The following is a 14,432-nucleotide window of genomic DNA, read 5'->3' as shown; positions in this document are numbered from 1 at the left end:
ATTTTTAACTTAATGGCACAGGAAAATGGAAATATTTTTAGGCCAAACAATTCTGGATGCTCTGTTTTTTATTACTATTGTGTAAAATTGATATTTTTTATTTTGCTTTGTTCGAAAGACAAGAAATTGAGCATTGTTTCTGAAAAAATTAGATTCTGAAATTTTCATGGTGGGAAAGTATGATCAATATGTGTGAGCTCTTAAATCACTACAATGTAACTAGAACTGCTGTGGATATGGCATTAAAGGCTTTAGAGAGATGACACCATTTAGAAAGATGTCCGTGTATTTAGAAGTGCAAAAGAATTTCCTTTTTAGCTTATTCAGAATTCAATTTCCTTTATTTACTGGCTAAGCCCTATGAGGTTGTAGAGCTACTTGAAAAGGTGAAAGTGTAAAGGTGAAGAGGAAGGATAATTAGCCTTTCCTGAGTCTGAGGCTATTGGTGTGAATATTAGTCCCTACCTTCTTATTGTCATAGTGTTTTAACATTTCCTTATTCTTTTTTTTTAACCCTTACTTTCCCTCTTAGAATCAATACTATGATTTGGTTCTAAAACAGCAGAGTGGCAAGGCCTAGGCAGTGAGGTTCAAGTGACTTGCCCAGGGCCACAGAGCTAGAAGTGTTTGAGGCCAGATTTGAATCGAGGACCTCCCTTCTCTAGGCCTGGCTCTCAATTCATTGAGCCACCTAGCTGTGCCCCATTGAATGTTTCTTGAACAAGTTAGTCATAGAAACTTTTACCTAGTATAAGTTATAGACATTAGGCGATAAGACAGTTACATGGTCAAAATAGTGTTGAAATTATTCAAATTGTTACATGGTTTACTATTATGTTCAAAACTATATTAATGTAAGATCCCTATTACCTAAACCATTTTCCTATACCCAAAATTAGCATAGAGATAAGTTAAGACAGAATAGGATTTATTGTTTTGGAGGGTAAAGGAATATTTAACATAGTATAGGGTTAAGAATTAAGAATTAAGATAGTTAGAAATTTAGCAAGACAGACTTATAAGGTAAATAATGTCAATACAGGATGCAGGCTGCATCCTGGCCAAAGACAAAAATGGGGGATTTTGTGGATGACAAAAATTGGAAAAAGCCTGTAGCAGAGCCAAAGGAACAGAGATTGCAGAACTGTCAATCAAGGAAAGCATTCTGAATGGAATGGTGACTGGGAAAGACAGTTGAAGCAAGGAACAGCAAAACTGAGAGAGTGGGTCTCTTGCTCTTGGGATAAGAAGGAGTAAGGACTGAAAAGATCCTGCTCTCACCAATTTCTCCCTTCAAGACTCAAGTGATTAAAATCCTCAAACTTGTTAGCCATCTTCCCAATTCAAAGACTCTATTCCACTATCCTTCAATTTAGGAGTATTGTAGGATTAGGGAAATCCAAACCCTCTCTCCCATCAACTTCCCTATGTTTCCCCTTCTAAATAAAACATTGTGTTTAAACTCATCAAAAAGTGAGTTATCTGTCTGATATATCAAGATACTCACCCAAAGCTGATTTCCAGTGATACCAACTGAAGAACAAACTGATGGGGGAAGGGAGGAGGGAGGAAGGAAAAGGAAGGGGGAGAAGGAGGGAGTGGAGGTTGGCTGATCTTATCTTTCCATCAACATAACCCTCAGTTAATTCCCCAATAACACTCCTCAACTTGAGGCATTTGCACTGGCTATCCTTCTTTCTTGTAATGGTCTCCCCCATTCTCATCTGTACTTCCTGGCTTTCCTGAAATATAATATATTAATAGCAGATACTTTAATACCATTGTGTTGAAAAGATAGAAGGTAAGTCTTTAAGCATTTATAATAATTGCCATTTCAGCAATTGTTTTCCCTGTAGAGGTGAATTTATTTTATTTGATCACTAAAGAAAAAAAAAACAAAATAATTTTTTTTTCCTGTTTCAGGTTTTAGGAAGCAAAGTAGGATTTCATTTCTTCTTACATGGACCACTGAATGAATGATATGGCCTTACCTCGTCTTACAGGAGCATTGCGCTCCTTCTCAACTGTCACCAAACAAGATGATTATAATGAAGAATCAGCTGACTTAATGGTAATGATTTTCATATGAAAAGCACTGTAAAACACTCAGATACACACAAGCAATTCTTAGACTCATTTCTTCAACACTGAATTGTTGCCTTTGATTTTGGAGCAGTGATGTAAAGATTATATAAGATCATCTCTAAGATAATCTGCTAAGTAGGTGTTAGCCAGATGGAACTAAGGTAAACGTAATTGATAGTCCTTCACTTAGATCATCACTATACTATGTCTGATTGAAACAGAGATGTGGTAACACTTGGAAATAGAATAGAGTGTTAGGTTTTTTTGTTGTTTGTGTTCAGTCTTAGAACTTTGTTGAGAGGAGCCTTTCCTCATATATTCATTAATTGTAGGTCTGTATCATGGTAGTAAGAACTATCTCCTATTCCTTGGATGGTATAGCTCAGTGATGGGGAACCTTTTGGACCTTTTTAGGGACTGTGTGCCAGTGCTGTGCCCCCATTGCGTGCCCTAACCCCTGACTGCATGCAGGGTTATAGTTGCTGCTGTTTATTAGGATACCAGTATGTTGTGTAGAGGGAGTTTCATTTCCTCTCCCTCACAGATTACCAACCAGGTTCATCCCATTTTGTGTGTCAGCACTGTGTCCATGAACTGATTAAAAAGTTTTGTGCCCTCCACCAGGCTCTACTTCCTTGAAGGCTACAGGATAGGCAGATGGAGAACCATGTGGGATGATTTACAAGTAATCAGACTTAAAGAGTAGGAAAGAGACCAAATCTATGCCTATCTGCTTTCTTTATTTCAATTGATTATTAATAAACTTTATGGAAAATAAGAACTTGGAAATATTAATTTAAATCTAAAAGAATGACAACCAGTGAAGTTGGAATGAGAATTCTCAAAATTTTTCTTTAAGAAAGCTTTTGAGTATAGAGTAGGGAGTAGGTAAATTTTGCAAAGCCACCCTTCTCTTCCCTCTGCTTGCTCCTGCTGTTTTCCCCACCCACTCATCTGCTTTCATATTCTGGACACAGCCTGGGGCTCCTTGTTGAGAGGACACCCACTCTCTCTCTTGCTAGCCTGCCACATGGATTGGTAAGAATTCTCCCTCCATGTGGCCCCCCTTAGCTATAGACTTCCTTCCAAGGGGTGTTGGAGAATGAGGTAGTCTAGGTCCCCTGTCATGAGGGTTGCTGGATGTGCCTAGGTTCAGCTCTCCCATTTTCAGCCATTTATTAGAGCATCATCCTACTGAGCTTCCCAAGCTATAACATACTAGCCCCACCTATGCTAGCCCTTTTACAGCACCCCTGGTTCCTGGCCTTGGGGGAGGTACCACCCCCACTACCCCACCCCCATGGGGAGCTATAGACTTCCAGTTTAGAGCTGAGTGCAGACCCTGGCCCTGACCCCAGACTGGACTGTGGGTGATCTCCCTGCTCAGTGCCCTTCCCTTTCCCCCTTGGGAGGAGCTACAGGATTCCAGCTTGGAGCTGAGGTGACTCTTAGACCCCTGTGCACACCCTGCACGCAGAGCATGGAAAGCAGCCCATCCATGCCCCCAGCTTGGCTTCCGAGCTGAGCCTGGGTAGGTTCTGACCTACCCAGGGAGGCTTCCATGCTCTTAGCTGTGAAGGTGGGGACTGAGGTGTTAGCCCACATAGGGGTCTCCTGTGCCACCCTCTAGACCCTGATCCCATCTAGAACAGCAACCAGTAGGGCTAACTAGGTGGTTCAATGGATTGAGAGCCAGGGCTAGAGACAGAAGGTTCTAGGTTCAAAATCTGGCCACAGATACCTCCTGTCAGTGACAGTTAGGTGCTCCCAGCCAAGCCCCCTAAGGCCCAGAGCTCCCTAGCCCCCTAACTTTGAAAACACATGGCCACTGGCTCTACCCCTTGGAGGGGATAGGATGGAACTTTTACAAAGTTCTTTTACAAAGAAGTTTTTTTTTCTCTCAAACATTTCTTAAAGACTGAATCCCACCCCCTAGGCATCTATGCAACCACCCCATTTTTTTCTTCTCTCCCTAATCTTTAGGATACCCTGCCCTCTAGCCCTTAGAGACGCTCTAGCCTCTATACACAGGTGTAGTGCCACCCACGGGCAAGAAATAAAAACTGCAGGACATTAAAAATTTTTTTTAAAGAATATAATAAAATAGAATACATCAAACTGAATTAAATCAAATGGAATACATTTATAATAAATAAATATATAATATAACAAAATACATAAATAAAAACAAACAATAATAACAAATAATAATAAAATAAAAAATAATATTAGTTAAATATAATGTAATAAAATACACAAAAGAATAAAAGAATTGTTAATAATTAAATATTAATATTATCAAATTAAATTAAAACCAAATTAATAAAGTTGAATAAACCCAAATTAAACAAACTAATTCAGTACAATATTACTTTAGTGCTTTATCATTTCAAACATCATAATAAAATAATTTAAAAACAATACTAGCAATAATAGTATCAATATCAACAATTATTGATAACTTATTCATTATTAACTATAATTAATGATTGATAATTATTAGTGATTTATAATTATTATTAGTGGTTGATTATTATTCTTTACTGACAATGATAATAATAAATGTATATTTATTATTGGTACTATTGCCTTGCAACAATTACTTAGTGACTTGCATTGGCTTCTTATATAACTCCACTCTAGTTGCCTTTATCAATAAAATTAAAGGAAGTTGTGTCTTGAATTTTTTTATGCTTTAGGAACCTTTCATTATGTAAATTGATCATTCAGCAATAATCAGACCAGCTTAAATAGGTAGATTAAAACAGAAAGACTAGACCTATGGGAAATACTGCAACAAATCAAGGGAAATCAGGAAAAATTCTTTCAGATTCATCCCTGCATAAACTATTAAATTCTTGGGGTGATCCTAATCTTTCTAAGGAGGCTTGGATGACAAAGAAGGAAGGTATAAAACTTTGCAAAGCCTGGATGGATAAGTCCCTTAACTGGTCAAAGTATGGCTCTTTTGATTTAAAGATCTTAAAATATTTAAAGTTAGCTATTAAAAACAAAGATTTCAAAGCCGATAAAGATTCGAAAGATTATAAATTCTGGCTCTTGTGGGCATATTATTTTGACATATTAACCATGCTCTCCAGTGAGGAGACCATTTTTTCTTTGGAACCAGACCATTCTGGCTTAATTCCTTCAGTTCCTTCTCCTGAAACTTTGATTAAATCTAGCAAGAAAAATACCCTATCATCCTCCTACCTGGACTGTGAGGAAGTTTCTCCACCTACTGACCTACTGACCCAAACCAGGACTTGAACTCTTTGAGGGAGACCCTTCCCCCCCCATTCTCCCCCATTTCCCCCCCCCCTCAGACCCAGCTCATCCCCCACTCCTCCTATGTCCTTTCCTCCCAATCCACCTCTTTATCCTCACTTACCATCTGACTCTCAATCCCACTACCCTTACCCTGGAGTTTCCTCCTCCCCAATACCTAGTCCCCACCCATATTCATTATCCCTACCGGAACCATCCTTCTCCTCACTCTCTTGGCCATTCCTTTTACTATCCTCCTTCCCCTGACTAACCCACCCATCCTACTATGTCTTCTCCTCACCTCCTTTCTCTCCCCACATCCATCCTTCTTTGCTCCTTCTCTTCCCAGTTCCCAACTTGATCTCCTTCCTGCTCCCAGCCCCACCCCCTTCACTCTACCCTCAGCTCTACTCCCTTCCTTCCATTCCACCCCAGTCCCACCCCTGATCCTGGTAATAGAATCTTCAGCTCCTGTCTTACTGACTCACTGAACTTGTCAGTTCTGATCCACTTAGAAACCCTGCTCTCTAGCCTCTTAAGGAAACAGAGGGAGAGATTAAGAAAATCCCTTTAACATGTAACAGTTAAAATTTAGGGGAGACTGAGGCAGGTAGAAATTAGTTTCTCTTTGCAAGGAGTATTATAGTTTTTTAGAGGTTTATTAAAGGTTAAGGATTAAAGAAAATACAGGATAAGAAACACGTGGTGCCTAGGCCACAGAGGCCTAGACAAGACCTCACCTACATTATGGAAAGAGCCACGTCTGCCCCAAAACGGAAGTCCAAAAGCCTTTACAATCAGCTTAAGTATCTTCTCGATCTTGCCCACCTCAGAATTCTGTGAGATTACAAAGCATTTTGGGGAAGTGGAGCAAGGACTTGTGGGGATTGAAGTCCAGAGTTCAAATCTAAATTTTACAAACAGTGTCCAAGTTAAAATCAATTCAGATCCTTATAGAACAGCAAGCTGTACTGCAGAATCTGCCTGGTGGTTCCCTCTAGAGACAGGGTTAGTTCCACCTATAGGGGCAGAGCAGTGAACTACAGCTGGAGCTTCAGGGAACTGGAAAGCAGAAAACATGTCATTAATGGTCTCTGTGTTTATGATACACTTTCCAGCAGGGGTTTCTGTCAGTAGCATTGTGGGGCTATAAGAGGGATAAATGCTTTCAAAATTAGTTGTGACTACAAAAGGATCATCTTCAAAGGAAGGGGTATTTTCCTTGAAACTCTCAATGTCTTGTGGAAAGGTGTATGATGACCAATGTTCAACAAGCTCTCCTGATTATTATAAAAGGGACCATCTTAGGCTGCCCCTAGTACTAGAGTAGATGCAAATTTCCTGGAAGCCTCAGGCATTTGGTAGGCTTTTGAGGTACCTAGACCTGGCTACAGCCAGGGAATTTTCTTTTCTTTTTGGGTGCTTCTTGCATAACATAACAGTTTGAGGGACCCCCTTGGAGGGATTAAGATAACAAAGAGAGAGGAGGAGGGGACTGCTTATTCCAGAGTGTCTTCCACCTGCTTATAGGAATAGGTGTTCCCACCTCCTCTTCTGCCACTTGTTTCTGGGAGGATAAAGGGTTTAATGTGAGAGGTTTGAGTTCATGTATTCTGCCTTTCCAGTTTTACTGTGGTAGGGGTGGATAGGATGGTTCCATGGGGACCTTTCCATTGAGATGTTAGCTGGTTTGAACCCTCCCTTTGGGTTGGGTGTGTGATTTCCTCTCATATCCTTAGAAGGATTAGGAAGGATCTGATTGGCATTTTCCCTTAAGACTTGGCGAATGGGGCTCAGGGTGTTATTTTAATTAGGGTCAGTGCAGTCAGGATGGCCAGGAGCCAATAAATTCTTTGCTTACAAAAGCAGGATTGTAGGACTGTTACCTGTTCTATTCAACCAGTAAGGATCCACGAAGACTAAAAGAACTTTGTACCTTTTGCAGAGTGATAGGTGGGTAGGGGAGTGACATCCCGGCTGTTCATCTCCTGGGAGCCTGGGGGTGAGGGAAGTGGGCAGAATGGAGGGGAGTGACCATACCCAGGGGTGAACAGAGCTCAGCTTTGCTTAGCCCAGCTGCACTCAGCCCCTGAAACCTTGGAGAGAGGGTAGAATGGCCCACTCCTTGCTTTTGGAGACAGAAACAGCCTCCCACTGTCCAAGTCAGGGGCCTGTGCATGCCCACGGAGATGCTTCTTCATGCCTAGGGAGACGCATGCCTCTGCATGCCATAAGTTCATCTTCACAGGTATAGCTACTTTAGTGTTTGTTTCCCCTGTATTCTTTTGCTTCCTGTAACCGTGAAAATGTGGTTTGCCAAGACTGTGAATGTTAAAAACTGTAATGCCAAACTCTGTAAAGGTTTTGGCCAAACTGTAAAGATAATTTTTAGTGTCTTGACTTAAAATCTAAAATTAAGTGGTGGCCAGGGGAAAATTCCCAAATATGAAAATACCCAAGTCAGCTGGGTTTTATGGAGAATTTAATTAATATAAATGAAGGAATTAAGGGAAGGAGAGAGAGAGAGAAAGAGAATATAGTAGAAAGGGCCTAGGCCAAATGGCCTAGGCCTGAGTCTAAGGGAGAGCGAGTCAGTCTTTATCACTCACCAAAAGATCGTATTCAAGCAAGCCCCAGTCCTCACTTCAACTCCAAACTCCAACTACTCCAGACTCCAACTAACTCAATTTCGAACTCCCCTTCCTTTTAAAGAAATTTTTTCTTGTGTCACCTCCCCTAAATTTTCACATCTACCAATCACAGTAGACACTTTTTCCTAGGACTGCCCATTCTTAGTTCGCCTCTTTTGTTCTCACCTTCTCTGGTTAGATAAAATCTATTGAGTACTTCACACCTCTTTTGTTAAGCTTGCCTTTTGTAAGTTGCTTGACCTTTTAGTGATTAATTTAACCTTTATAGGCATTTAGCACCTTTTTGTATTAGATCTAAAAATAGACCTAGCTTAAGATTCTAACTTTACTACAAGATATGAGTTAGGGACTTTTCATTGTTCAATCAGGAGTTTACAACTTTATCTTCCCCTAAGGCACTGTCTGAATAGGGTGGAGTAATTTTAAAAGTTCTCAATACATTCCTGATCAAGTATCTTCACTGTTAAAAATGGGGAATAGCTTAATCACATCTTCTGAAGTAGAGTCTGAGCAGTTTTAAGATTTACATTCCTCACTTTAAAAAATTTTAATTTTCAGTTCCAAATTCTCTCTTACTCTACCCCTTCCTCTACCCATTGAGAAGGCAAGAAATAATGATACTCATTTTACATATGACGTCATGCAAAAAATACTTCCACAGTAGCCAAGTGGCTAAGGGGAAAAAGTCAAAGAAGAAGGAAAATATAAATTTCATTCTATATTCAGAGTCCATTATTTCTCTCTGGAAGTAGATAGCATTTTTCATTGTGAGTCCTTTGGAATTATTATTGTATTGATTGGAATGCTAAATCTTTCATATCTGATCTCATCTTTACATTATTACTTTTACATGTACAATGTTCTCCTGGTTCTGTTCATTTCACTTTGTACCAGTTCACATAAGTCTTCCCAGGTTTTTCAGAAACCCCCTTCATTATTTCTTCCAGCACAATAATATTTCATCATGGTCATATACCACATACCATAAGTTTTCAGCAATTCCCCAATTAATGGGCAGCTGCACAGTTTCTAATTCTTTTGTCATTACAAAAAGAGTAGCTACAAATATTTTTGTAGACATGATTCCCTTACCTTTTTAAATAAATCTCCTTGGAGTATAGAACTAATGGTGATATTGTTGGGTCAAACAGTATGCATAATATTACAGCCTTTAAGTATAATTCCAATTTTTTTTCCAGAATTGTTGGAGTGGTTCACAACTCTGCCAATAGTACATTAGTGTGCCTGTTATTCTTCATCTCCTGCAGCATTTGTAATTTTCTTTTCCTATCATCTTAGCCAATCTGAAGGATAGGAAGTGGTATCTCTGACTTGTTTTAATTTACATTTCTCTAATTATTAGTGAGTTAGAGCATTTTTTTCATCTGACTTGAGGGTTTTGAATTCTTTTTTCTGAAAACTGCTTGTGTACATCCTTTTATGATTTATCAATTGAGGAATGGTTCTCATTTTATAAATTTGTAAATCCCCATACAGTTGTACATCTTTGACTAAAATATAAAAAGGAAGGCACAATAATAATCTTTGACTATTCTTATAGTTTACACACACTTGAGAATATTATGAGGCAGCATGATTAAGTGTGTAAAGTTTTAGATTTGAAGTCAAACCTGATTTTGAATCCCTGTGATAGGAATTTTCTAGCTTTATGATCCTATCAGATTACCTAGGCTCTCTCATCCTCAGTTTCTTTATCTGTAAAGTTAAAATAAATAATGACAGTTGCTGCACAGGGCTGTTGTTAGTCTCCTTGTAAAGTGCTTTAAAAAATTTTAAAGTAGTAAGAAATGTTAAATGTTGTCCTTATTTATTAATAATTCCATTTGATTTTATTTTTAACAGTAAAAATCCAATGATAATAAACTATTGAGCAATGTAATTAAAGCAAGACATTTGAAAACTGAGGCCAATTTTATTAGTGGAAGTAATTATCATAGGTAATAATAGGTTTAGGAATTAGAATTTTATCTTTGAAAACTAAAAATATTGTATTCATTTAATAACCAAACATTATTTTTATTGAGCTCCTATTCTGTGACAGTCACTATGATACAAAGATTAAAATGAAAATCTCTTACCTTCAAAGAGTTTTTATTTTATAAAGGGAAACATACATGCACACAAATATATACAAAATATATTTAGTAGAGGTAGGTACAAATGAATTTTTTTGGAAAATCACTAGAACTGAACTTTGAAGGAAATTAGGCATTCCAAAGAGCAGCTAGCTAGGTGATACAGTGGTGGATCTGAAGTTGGGAAGACTCATTTTCCTGAGTTCAAATCTGACCTCAGACATTTAATAGCTTTGTGACCTTGGGAAAGCCATTTTATCTCATTTTAATTTTTTTACACCATTTGCATATGTTAGCAAATTTTCACACAACTTTTCCTAAGTTATAAAATGAAACTTATCTCTTTCCCTTCTCTTTCCTGATGTTGAAACCCAGAATTCCATCTGGGTTGTACATGTATTTTCATGTGAAATAATTCCATATTGTTCATTTTTGTAAGTAAGTAATAAACCCAAATAAACTATTAAAAATCATATGCTTTCATCTGCATTCTGACGCCAACAGTTCTTTCTCTGGAGTTGAACTAGCATTTTTTGTTAGAAGTTCCTCAAAATTTTCCTGAATTATTTATATTGTTGATAAGAGCTTAGTCTATCATAGCATTTATTCCTATTTGCCCCAATTCTTCATCTGTAAAGTGAACTCTAGTATCTTTGCCAACAAACCCCCCCAAAAGGGTCGTAAAGAGTCAGATGTGATTGTACAACAACAAAGGGATTCTAAGAGGTAGAGGTGAGGAGGGAATTCATTCTTGTTATTTGGGGTAGCCATTGCAAAATCTTGGAGGTGAGAAATGGTATATCATGTATAAGGACAGCAAAAAGACCAGTTTGGCTCAATTCTTAGATATATGAAAAGGAATAAAACAATAAAAGTTTGGGTTAGCTTGTGGTGTAGAACAAAACTATGGACTATCACAAAATTTCAGCCTTAAATAAAGTTACTTTTGAGATCTGTAAATTATATATAATGAATAGAGGCAATGTGATGGAGTAACATTGACTCTGGAGTCAGAGGACTTGGGTTCATATCCTACTTTTGAAGCTTCCTACTTGTAGAATCTTAGATAAGTCATTTAAGTCATTATTTGTAAAACAATGAGGTTGGGCCATTCAGACACTAGACTGTAATCTTCTATATAATTTTATTTATTTCTTAGTGGGAGGACTTGATAAATAAAATAAACTTTGCTGAATTTGAGTTGAATTAAAAAAAAAAAAACTTGCCTGAGCTAATGGTTTGTAATTTTTCCTTTTCAGATGAAACGATCCAAACTTCAGAAACAAATTTCAGATTTAGGTCTCACATGGAATAAAATTGTAAAATTTGTGGATGACAATCTGGAGAAGAAGGAAGTGCAAATTGTAAATGAAGATTTAAAAGATATCTTGAAAGCTGCAAAGCAGATAGGTAAAGTTAAATGTTTAAGGAGACAAACATTTATAAAAAGTACTATTACTTATGAGATACATGTAAGATAATTTATTATTTTCTTAAAAGCTATATTTACAAGCTTCACTTTATAATAAAAGTATTTGCTTCAGTCAGTTATTTAATAATAGTAACCAGTATAACGACAATGATAGCTTTTATATATCATTTTAGATTTTCAAACTGATTTACATACCCCATTTTATTTGATCCTCTCAACAATTTGAAGTATAGGTATTATTCTTATTCTGATTTTACAGATGAGGAAACCTAGGCTGAGAGAAATTAAGAGACTTGCTCAGATCAAACAGCTAGTACTTGTGGGATGCTGAATTTGAACTCAGACCCTTCTGACTTCTAACAGCAATCTGTCCTTTGTTCTGCCTTGCTTTTTCAACATGCTTTTATTACTAAACTCTGAGGATACAAAAAAGTGACAAAACAGTTCCTGCTCTCAAGGAGCTCCCATTGTAATGGAGGAAACAACATGCAAATTGCTATACACTTAAATATACATACTGTATAAATAAAAGATAACTGCAGAGGAAGAGACTGCAGATTATGGAATTTGAGTTAATATGAAGTAAGCCATGGAAGCCAGGAGGTAGAGGTGAGAAAGGAGAGCATCCCAGGCATATTAGATAGCCAGCAGATGGGAATGGAGGGTTATGTGTGCAGAACAGCAAGCAGGCCAGTATTGGTGGATTGTAGAATATTTGGAGAGAGGATTAAAATATGAGAAGACTGGAAAAGTGGGAAGAGACCAAGTTGTGAAGGAATTTAAAAGACAAACATTATATTTGATCTTGGAAATAACAGAAGTCATAGTTACTGAGTAGGGGATTGACATGGTCAACCCCATGCTTTATGAAAATTACTTTGATAGCTGAGTAAAGGATTCGATTGGCATGGAGAAAGACTTACAACAGCCAGACCAAAATCTATTGCAGTTGTCCAAGTTAGGTGGAATGAGGGCCACTAGGAAGGTATTGTCTACTTGAATGGAAATAAAGGATATACATAATAAATTTTGTGAAAATAGAAATGACAAGATTTCAAAAACAGATTTGATGTGTTGGGGTTGAATGAGGAGTTGAGAACAGCATAAAGTTGAGAGCCTGAGTGACTAGAAGTAGAGTGATGCTTTAGAAAGTAATAGGTGGGCCCAATGGATAGAGAGCCAGACCTAGAAATGGGAAGTTCTGGGTTAAAATTTGGCATGTCCCTTAACCCCAATTGCCCAAGCCCTTACCATTCATCTGCCTTGGAACCAATACACAGAATTGATTGTAAGTTGGAAGGTAAGGGTTTAAAAAAAAAAAGTAATAGTTCGCATGTTGACAAGAGAGGAGGAATTGGGAGACATTATGAGTTCTTTTCTGAACATGTTTTTGTTAAAAAAATGCCTATGGGACAGCCTACCTAAGCAGTTGATAGTATAGATTAGAGCTGAATAATTAGATCTGAGAATTAATCTGTATAGATATGATTGATCCCATGGGAGCTGGTGAAGTCATGTTGAGGTACAGAAGAAGAAAAGAAAAAGGTCCAGGAAAGATTCTTGAAGGGGGGTCACCCTTAATGGATGTGATGTTTAGAGGAAGAGCCAATAAAGTAATCTAAACAATCTGGACAACTAAGAGAAGAACCAGGAGATATCTATGCCATCATCCTAGGGAGAAAAGTGTCTCCAAGAGAAGACACTCTCCTTCATTTCATTTGGATATGAACTGTAATAGTTAATGTGAGAAGTTACTGTAGAGGTTCTTAGAACTTCAGTTATATTTTATATATTTGTAGTATTTAGGAAAGATCAGTCATCTATGTTGTGAAAGGTATTTTTAAAGCAATCGATCAACTTAATTCTCATTTAAAATTTTAAGTGTAAGCCCATAAATATTCTTTAAATAAAAATTTATGGATTTTAGATTTTGAAACTAAAACTTAGCATGAATACCTTTATGTGTGAATTACATTTGATTTTTCTTTTATGAATGAGAACTTGTTTTTGGTTTAAAGTTTTATCTTCCATGTTCTATACACCTTTTTTTAGCGCAGAACTTGGAGAAAATAAAACTGACCACTTTTTCTAATTTGATTTCCTTAAATCTGTTATAATTAAAATGGTTGATGTTGTAAACTGTAGTGAGTTAAAATGGTGGAAGATATAAATTGTGATAGATATAAGAGAGGGTGAGTAAATTTGACCGCAGAAAATATGTTTCACTACAGTGTCTTGGTTTTTAAATCAAATATAAGGTGGTCGCCAGGGAATATATTCCCAAATTATGAATATGCCCAAGTCAACTGGGTTTTTTAGAGAATTTAATTAATAATACAATGAGGAATTAAAGAAAAGGAGGAGAGAGAAAAGGAATTAATGAGAAAAAAATAGGTTGGCCAACCCAGGCCTAAGCCTTAAGAGAGAAACCAGTCAGTTATCACTCACCATAAGGTTTGTCTTAAGCAAGGATGTCTGGGGAACAGAGTCTCCCCAGAGGGAGTTCCAGCCAGAGTCAGCCTCCCAAGGGACTTCTTCTCAAGAGATCTTCAAAGGGCCTCCTCCAAAAGGATCTATCTCCAAGGATCTAAGGATCTCCAAGCCTCTCCAAGCCTCCAAGGATCCCTTTCTCAAGAGATTCCTTTTCTTATATAGGAGGTTTTTTCCTATGTCACCTCCCCTAAGTTCTTCCATCTACCAATCACAGTAGATGTTTTCTAAAGACAGCGCATCTGAATTCCTGCTAAGTCGACTAACCTCCTCAGTAAGTCTGAACCAGAGAAAATGCTGTTGTGTTGACTAATCCCCTCAGTAAGTCTGAACCAGAGAAAACACAGCTGAGTCGACTAATCTCATTAAGAGAAAACTTGCCCGACCCTTTTAGGTACCTAGCATCCCATT

The 14,432-nt window shown here is 37.6% G+C and overlaps 1 protein-coding gene across 1 annotated transcript in view; it reads left to right on the top strand.

Annotated features, from left to right (window-relative positions):
- Positions 1–14,432, top strand: part of ASCC3 (activating signal cointegrator 1 complex subunit 3) — a 411,239-nt gene that overhangs the window by 33,428 nt on the left and 363,379 nt on the right. The window contains exons 2-3 of the mRNA XM_056818622.1: positions 1,924–2,071; positions 11,359–11,509. Coding sequence (XP_056674600.1) covers positions 1,973–2,071; positions 11,359–11,509 — 250 coding nt within the window. The 5' untranslated portion in view covers positions 1,924–1,972. The remainder of the gene's footprint in view (positions 1–1,923; positions 2,072–11,358; positions 11,510–14,432) is intronic.

Source organism: Monodelphis domestica, chromosome 2, assembly GCF_027887165.1.
Source record: "Monodelphis domestica isolate mMonDom1 chromosome 2, mMonDom1.pri, whole genome shotgun sequence".
NCBI lineage: Eukaryota > Metazoa > Chordata > Mammalia > Didelphimorphia > Didelphidae > Monodelphis > Monodelphis domestica.
The sequence above is the reverse complement of the archived record's forward strand: the minus strand, read 5'-3'. Positions and strand labels throughout refer to the sequence as shown.